This window comes from Canis lupus, chromosome 9 (genome assembly GCF_003254725.2).
Source record: "Canis lupus dingo isolate Sandy chromosome 9, ASM325472v2, whole genome shotgun sequence".
NCBI classification, from domain to species: Eukaryota; Metazoa; Chordata; class Mammalia; order Carnivora; family Canidae; genus Canis; species Canis lupus.
Window position 1 is genome coordinate 46,756,837 of NC_064251.1, and position 8,020 is coordinate 46,764,856.

At 47.7% G+C, this 8,020-nt stretch overlaps 1 protein-coding gene and 1 long non-coding RNA gene across 6 annotated transcripts in view; one reads left to right on the forward strand and one right to left on the reverse strand.

Annotated features, from left to right (window-relative positions):
* YWHAE (tyrosine 3-monooxygenase/tryptophan 5-monooxygenase activation protein epsilon) overlaps window positions 1-518 on the reverse strand; it is a 57,495-nt gene extending 56,977 nt beyond the window's left edge. For 2 of the 5 annotated variants that reach the window (XM_025476187.3, XM_035721424.2), the window contains exon 1: window positions 169-518. In XM_025476187.3, the coding sequence (XP_025331972.1) occupies window positions 169-232 (64 nt within the window). In that variant the 5' untranslated portion in view covers window positions 233-518. The remainder of the gene's footprint in view (window positions 1-168) is intronic. The other 3 variants (XM_025476186.3, XM_049114265.1, XM_049114267.1) reach the window with 2 other exon arrangements.
* On the forward strand, window positions 449-1,096 carry LOC125755762 (uncharacterized). Its single transcript, XR_007413054.1, has 2 exons — window positions 449-588; window positions 915-1,096. It is a non-coding gene; the product is annotated as an uncharacterized LOC125755762 (long non-coding RNA).
* Window positions 1,097-8,020: the final 6,924 nt, after the last annotated feature.

An 8,020-nucleotide genomic window follows, 5' to 3' on the forward strand; every position in this document is an offset into this window, starting at 1 on the left:
TGGGGCCTGCCACCGCTCCGGGAGCCCACAGGCCATCTCCTACTTCTCGAATCCACATCCCCGGCCAGGCTCGGAGGCGATGCCGCCATTTTGTCTCCTGTTCCCGGCCTCTGTGGGCGGCGGCAGAGGGTCCGACAATTCCAGCCCCCTGTTGCCCCCCCAACTTACCGTCGTATCGCTCAGCCTGCTCGGCCAGCTTCGCCTGGTACACCAGATCCTCCCGATCATCCATAGCGGCAGCGGCTCCGGCAGGGTCTGCGCGACGGATGGAAGCGGATAGCGTCTCCGACTCTCTCAGCCTCTCGCTCCGTGTCCGGGCAGCAAAAATGGCGGCGCCTCAATCCGGGACTTCCGCCTGCGCACGCGGACAACTGCTCAGCTCTATGGCAACCGCTCCCTGGCAACTGGCGCGGGGGGCGGGTCCGGGAGCTCTGAGCCCGAAGACGCTGGAACCAGCTAGACGTCCCTCCTCCACGGGCTCCGCGGGTGTTGGAGAGCTGAGGCGGGAACTGCGACGCCTGGGAGGAGAGCAGCCCCGAGAGAGGGCGGGGTGGGGGGCCCCGCCTGGACCGCTCCTGAAGCGAGCGAGTGAGTGAGGGATCCAGGTCCGTGAACCGAGGGCCGACCCCTGCACCAGGGGGCGGAGAAACCTGTAGTGGTCTTTGTAATGGCAGGCCTTCCTCAGGAAACCCAACTTCTCTCCTACCTGGCCCCTGTTTTCTCAGCCAAGCCCAGTGCTGGGCCTTCTTCACATCCTTTCCACTCGGGGTAAAGAGTGAGGGTCTGCTATAAATAGTAGGGGAGAGGGGCCTCCCGGTTTTCACACCTCAACTCGCCTTCCCATTTTGCCATCTTTTTCTTCTTTTTAGCGCGGTTTTTTTTTTTTTTTTTTTTTTTTTTTTTTTGGCCTTAAGCCCATCATGGATAGGAACAAGGAAGTTGTTAGAGAAGTCTCCTGTCCAGTGCAGGGTGTGGAAGAGTGGGACGGAGATTAAATCGAGCTTGAGGAGGCAGGACCGGGAAAGAACTGGCCTGTTTTGCTTCCTAGTGGATTCCCAGCACCTCGTACTCAATAAATATTGGTTGCAAAACTGAAGCTCAGATTCGAATATAAACTATGTGGTAGGGTGTGCAATAGATGTGGAATTAAAAGGAGATTGGGGGATCCCTGGGTGGCGCAGCGGTTTGGCGCCTGCCTTTGGCCCAGGGCGCGATCCTGGAGACCCGGGATCGAATCCCACGTCGGGCTCCCGGTGCATGGAGCCTGCTTCTCCCTCTGCCTGTGTCTCTGCCTCTCTCTCTCTCTCTGTGTGACTATCATAAATAAATAAAAATAAAAATAAAAATAAAAAGGAGATTGGGAGCCCTTGGGTGGCTCAGTAGGTTAAGCATCTGCTTACAGCTCAGGTCATGACCCCAGGGTCCTGGGATCCAGTCACCTTCAGGCTCCCTGCCCAGCAGAGAGGCTGCTTCTCTCTCTGTCCCCTCCTTCCCCTCCCCCACCTACCTCGCACGTGCTTACTCGTGCGGGCTCTCTCTCTCTCTCTCTCCCACCCTCAAAATAAAATCCTTTTTAAAAGGTAGATTGGGAGTGTCTTGTTGGCTTAGTGTGTAAAGCATGCAAATCTTGATCCCAAGGTCCTGAGTTCAAGCCCCACGTTGGCCATGTAGCCTGCCTAAAACAAACTAAAAACAAAAAGACTAGGCTGAAACCAAATTATGAAGAGCTTTGGATAGTAAACTAGGAAGTTTGCACGTTATTCTGTGAGCACAGGGGAGTTATGTTTTTATGATTTTGCATGGAGGATGATGCCATCATAGATGTACTTTAAAAAGATTAATAAAGATTGCACAGCAGGCCTTGCAGACCTGCCGCCCTGCAACAACCTGTGCCACCCAGCCATGGTCAACTCCACCACATTCTTTCAGCCCTTGGGCCTCCTCTCCTTTGAATGATTTGCAAAATTCCAAAGACAGCAGAAAACTTTCTCGCCCTGAGCACTAAGGAAAAAGGATTTGGGGATCCCTGGGCGGCGCAGCGGTTTGGCGCCTGCCTTTGGCCCAGGGCGCCATTCTGGAGACCCGGGATCGAATTCCACGTCGGGCTCCCGGTGCATGGAGCCTGCTTCTCCCTCTGCCTGTGTCTCTGCCTCTCTCTCTCTCTCTCTGACTATCATAAATAAATAAAAATTAAAAAATTAAAAAATAAAAGGATTTGGTTATAAAGATTCCTGTTTTGGGCAGCCCGGGTGGCTCAGCGTGTAGCACTGCCTTCAGTCCAGGGTGTGATCCTGGAGACCTGGGATCGAGTCCTACATCAGGTTCATTGCATGGAGCCTGCTTCTTCCTCTGCCTGTGTCTCTGCCTCTCTTTCTCTCTGTCTCTCATGAATAAATAAATAAAATCTTTAAGAAGAAAAAAAAAAAGATTCCTGCTTTCACAGGATTATTTGGGTTGTATGTGCCAGGGTAGTTATTTCACATGTCATAAGTTGCAGTGGTGGCAATTCCATCTATGGGGAGAAATTTGATGATGAGAATTTCTTCCTGAAGCATACGGATTCTGGCATCTGTCCATGGCAAATGGAGGACCCAACACAAAGTTTTTCATCCGCACTGCCAGGAATGAGTGGTTGGATGCCAAGCATGTGGTCTTTGGCAAGGTGAATGAGGGCATGTATTTCGGGGAAGCCATGAAGAGCTATGGGCCCAGGAATGGCAGGACCAGCAAGAGGATCAACATTGCTGACTATGGACAAGTCTAATAAATTTGACTTGTATTTTTACTACAGACTGTTACTTCTATAGCTCAGGAGAGCGCCCCTGTACCCCATCTGCTTAAAATATCCTATAATCGGCAGCCCTGGTGGTGCAGCGGTTTAGCGCCGCCTGCAGCTCAGGGTGTGATCCTGGAGACCCTGGATCGAGTCCTACGTCGGGCTCTCTGCATGGAGCCTGCTTCTCCCTCTGCCTGTGTCTCTGCCCCTCTCTCTCTCTCTCTGTCTCTATGAATAAATAAATAAAATCTTAAAAAAAAATATCCTATAATCTTTGTGCTCTCACTACAGTTCTATGGATTGCATATTTTCCTTACTCCTCTCCAAGTCTAGCTGGATTGCAAAATTAAATTTATGATTATGAAATAAAAACTAAACAAAATAGATGGTATACCTGTGATTAAAGAAGAGATTAAACTATCAGGCTAAGAGATCCCTGGGTGGCTCAGCGGTTTAGTGCCTGCCTTCGGCTCAGGTAGTGATCCTCGAGTCCCGGGATCAAGTCGTGCATCAGGCCCCCTGCATGGAGCCTGCTTCTCCTTCTGCCTGTGTCTGCCTCTCTCTCTCTTTGTGTCTCATGGATAAATTAAATCTTAAAAAAAATAAACTAAAAACATAAACTATCAGGCTACAATAAAAGAGGTAAAAGGCAACACATTGTTGCAATGAGAATAGGAAGGAAAGAACAAATAGGAATAGTACTGCAGGGAAAAACCACAAGAGTTTGTAGCTGGGGGCACCTGGCTGGCTCAGTTGGTAGAGCATGCAAATCGATCTCAAGGTTGTAAATTCAAACCCCACATTGCTTTAGGGATTACCTAAAAGTAATGTTTTAAAAAAGTTGGGGCGCCTGGGTGGATCAGTCAGTTAAATGTCTGCCTTCAGCTCAGGTCATGATACCAGGGTCCTGGAATCGAGCCCCATTGGAGCTCCCTGCTCAGTGAGGAGTCGGCTTCTTCCTCTCCCTTTGCCACTCCCCCACAGCTTGTGCTCACAATCTCTGTCTCTCAAGAAATAAAGTCTTTTTTTTTTTTTAAGATTTTATTTATTCATTCATGACAGAGAGAGAAAGAGAGAAAAGCAGAGACATAGGCAGAGGGAGAAGCAAGCTCCCTGCAGGGAGCCCGATGTGGGACTCGATCCTGGGTCCCCAGGATCACGCCCAAGCTGAAGACAGAGGCTCAACTGGTGAGCCACCCAGGCGTCCCAATAAAAGCTTTTTTTACAAAGGTTTGTGGGGCACCAAAGTGGCTCAGTCGGTTAAGCATCTTCCTTCAGCTCAGGTCATGAACCCAGGATCAGGGGATCCAGTCCTTCATCAGCTCCCTGTGAGGAATCTGCTTCTCCCTCTGTCTATGTCTCTGCCTCTCTCTGTCTCTCATGAATGAGTAAATAAAATCTTAAAAAAAAAAAAAAAAAAAAGATTGGTAGGGAAAGCTGCTGTGTTGGTCTCCCTGCTCAGCAGGGAGCCTGCTTATCCCTCTCCCTCTGACTTTCATTCCCACTCATGCTCACTTTTGTAGTCTCTCTGCTCTCTCCCAAATAAATCTTTTTTTTTTTTTTTTTGTCCCCCCACCCCCTGGAGCTACCGCCTTGGCTGCCTCCCCACCTCCTCCGCCCCCTCCCCGACCCCCCTCTATTTCCCAAATAAATCTTAAAAAAAAAAAAAAAAAAGGCTGATTAGATGTGTAGATTTTGTGAGGAGGGACAAAAATTAAAATTGACTTCCCACCTTCCCACTGAGTCACTGGGATAATGAGTACTAGTAGTACCATTAACAAAAAATAGGATTAGGGGATGCCTGGGTGGCTCAGTGGTTAAGAATCTGCCTTCCGCTCAGGTCATGATCCTGGGGTCCTGGAATCTATCTAGTCCCTCATTGGGCTCCCTGTGAGAAGCCTGCCTCTCCCTTTCCTATGTCTCTGCCTCTCTCTCTGTCTCTCATGAATAAATAAATTAGATCTTTAAAAAAAAGACATTGATTTGTTTTGTTTTAGAGAGAGAGAGAGGGATCCCTAGGTGGCGCAGCGGTTTGGCGCCTGCCTTCGGCCTAGGGCGCGATCCTGGAGACCCAGGATCGAATCCCACATCGGGCTCCCGGTGCATGGAGCCTGCTTCTCCCTCTGCCTGTGTCTCTGCCTCTCTCTCTCTCTCCCTCTGTGACTATCATAAATAAATAAAAATTAAAAAAAAATTTAAAAAAAAAAAAAAAAAGAGAGAGATAGAGAGCGAGAGCAGGGGAGGGGCAGAGAGAGAATCCCAGGCAGGCTTTGCACTGAGCACAGAGCCGACCTAGAGCTTCATCCCATGACCTTGAAATCATGAACTGAGCTGAATTGAAGAGTCAGATACTTAACCAGGCACCCCCAAGGATTGTTTAACCTACCCACCCTACTCCTGATCTCCAGGGATGGGAGAAGCTGGGGATTGAGTTAGTCACCAATGGCCAGTGACTTAATCATGCCTAAATAATGGAAAATTCATTTAAAAAAAAACTTAAATAGGGCAACCGGGGTGGCTCAGCGGTTTAGTGCTGCCTTCAGCCCCACGTGTGATCCTGGGGACCTGGGATCGAGTCCCGTGTCAGGCTCCCTGCATGGAGCCTGCTTCTCCCTCTGCCTGGTCTCTACCTCTCTCTCTCTCTCTCTCTCTCTCTCTGTCTCTCATGAATGAATAAATAAAATTAAAAAAAAACTTCATTGTTGTTTTTCTTTTTTTAAGATTTCATTCATTAAAAAAAAAGATTTCATTCATTCATTCATGAGAGAGAGGCAGAGACACAGGCAGAGGGAGAGGCAGGCTCCATGTAGGGAGCCCAACGTGGTACCCAATCCAGGGTCTTCAGAATCAGGCCTTGGGCGGTGCTAAACCACTGAGCCACCTGGGCTGCCCCAAGGAGATCGTTTTTTTTTTTTTTTTTTTTTCTTTTTTTTTTTAGAGAGAGAGCAGGGGGAGGGGCAGAGGGAAAGAGAATCTTAAGCCGACTCTATCCCCAGCACAGAGCCCAACTCCTGCATCGGGCTCCCTGCAAGGAGCCTGCTTCCCCTCCCTCTTCTTATGTCTTTGCCTGTGTGTGTGTGTGTGTGTGTGTGTGTGTGTCGTGAATAAATAAATAAAATCTTTTTTTTAAGATTTTTATTTATTCATGAGACACACAGAGAGAGAAAGAGAGAGAGGCAGAGACAGGCAGAGGGAGAAGCAGGCTCCATGCAGGGAGCCTGACGTGGGACTCGATCCCAGGTCTCCAGGATCACGCCCTGGGCTGAAGGCGGCGCTTAACCGCTCAGCCCCCCAAGCTGCCCCAATAAATAAAATCTTAAAAAAATAAAATAAAATCTTTGGAAAAAATAAAGTAAAATCTTTAAGGGTGCCTGGTTGGCTCAGTTGGTAGAACATGTGACTCTTCATCTTCGGTTGTAAATTAAAGCCCCATGCTAGGTGTGGAGATTACTTTAAAAAGTAAAATCTCGGGTAGCCCAGATGGCTGAGCGGTTTAGCCCTGCCTTCGGGGATCGGGACCCTGGGGTCCCGGGATCGGGTCCCACGTCCCTACTTCCCCACGTCAGGCTCCCTGCATGGAGCCTGCTTCTCCCTCTGCTTGTGTCTCTGCTTCTCTCTCATGAACAAAAAATAAAAAGTAAAAAAAGTGGGGACCCCTGGGTGGCGCAGCGGTTTGGCGCCTGCCTTTGGCCCAGGGCGCGATCCTGGAGACCCGGGATCGAATCCCACGTCGGGCTCCCAGTGCATGGAGCCTGCTTCTCCCTCTGCCTATGTCTCTGCCTCTCTCTCTCTCTGTGACTATCATAAATAATAAATAAAAATTTTAAAAAAAGTAAAATAGTAAAAAATAAAATCTAAAAAAAAATTTGACCTTTCATAGTAAATATAATAAACTAGGAATAGAAGGGAACTTCTTCAACATAATAAAGGCCATATATGAAAAAACCCCAGGTAACATCATACTCAATGTTGAGACCGAAAGCTTTCCCCCTAAGATCATGAAAAAGATGGGACACCCCGGTGGCGCAGCAGTTTGGCGCCGCCTGCAGCCTGGGGTGTGATCCTGGAGACCCGGGATCGAGTCCCACATCGGGCTCCCTGCATGGGGCCTGCTTCTCCCTCTGCCTGTGTCTCTGCCCCTCTCTCTCTCTGTGTCTATGAATAAATAAATAAAATCTTTAAAAAAAAAAAAAAAAAAAAAGATCATGAAAAAGATAAAATGCCTCCTTTCCCCAGCTATTCAGTGTAGTACTAGAAGTTGTTAGCCAAAGCAATTAGGAAATACAAAGAATTAAAAGGCACTTGAACTACAAAGGAAGAAGTAAAATGACTACTGTTTGTAGACTTAACCTTTTTTTTTTAGACTTGACCTTTTAAGCAGAAAATACATACTAAAGGTTCAACAAAACAAAACGTGTTAGATCTTACTAACTCAGTAAAGTTGAAAGACACAAAATCAACTTACAAAATCAGTTATATTTATTCATGAGAGACACAGAGAGAGAAGCAGAGACACAGGCAGAGGGAGAAGCAGGCTCCATGTAGGGAGCCGGATGTGGGACTCAATCCCCAGACTCCAGGTTCACACCCTGGGCCAAAGGCAGGCTCCAAACTGCTGAGCCACCCAGGGATCAGAGAAGGCAGAACTCTTAAACCAAGATTGATTCTCTGACTCTACTGCTGTCCTCTCAACAAACAACAGACAGTAATTGATAAGGTAACAAAAACAAACAAACGTTTTTAAATTTTTTAATCTCAGCATAGTTAACATACAGTGCGATCCTAGTTTCAGGTGTACAATTACGATTTTTATTTATTGGGGATGCTTGGGTGGCTCAGCTGTTGAGTGTCTGCTTTCGGCTCAGGGCGTGACCCCAGGGTCTCGGATCCAGTCCCATATAGGGCTCCCTGCAGGGAGCCTGCTTCTCCCTCTGCCTCTCTCTGTTTCTCATGAAAAAATAAATGAAATAATGAAATCTTAAAAAAAAAAGGATTTTTATTTATTTATTTATTTGAGAGAGAGAGAAAGAGAGCACAAGCAGGGGGAGGGGCAGAGGGAGAGGGAGAAGCAGACTCCCTGCTGAGCAGAGACCTGGACATGGGATGATCCCAGGACCCTAAGATCATGACCTGAGCCAAAGACACTCAGATGCTTAACTAACTGAGCCACCTAGACACCCCTCAGGTGTACAATATAGTGATTCAACAATTTTTTTTTAAGATTTTATTTATTTATTTATTTAT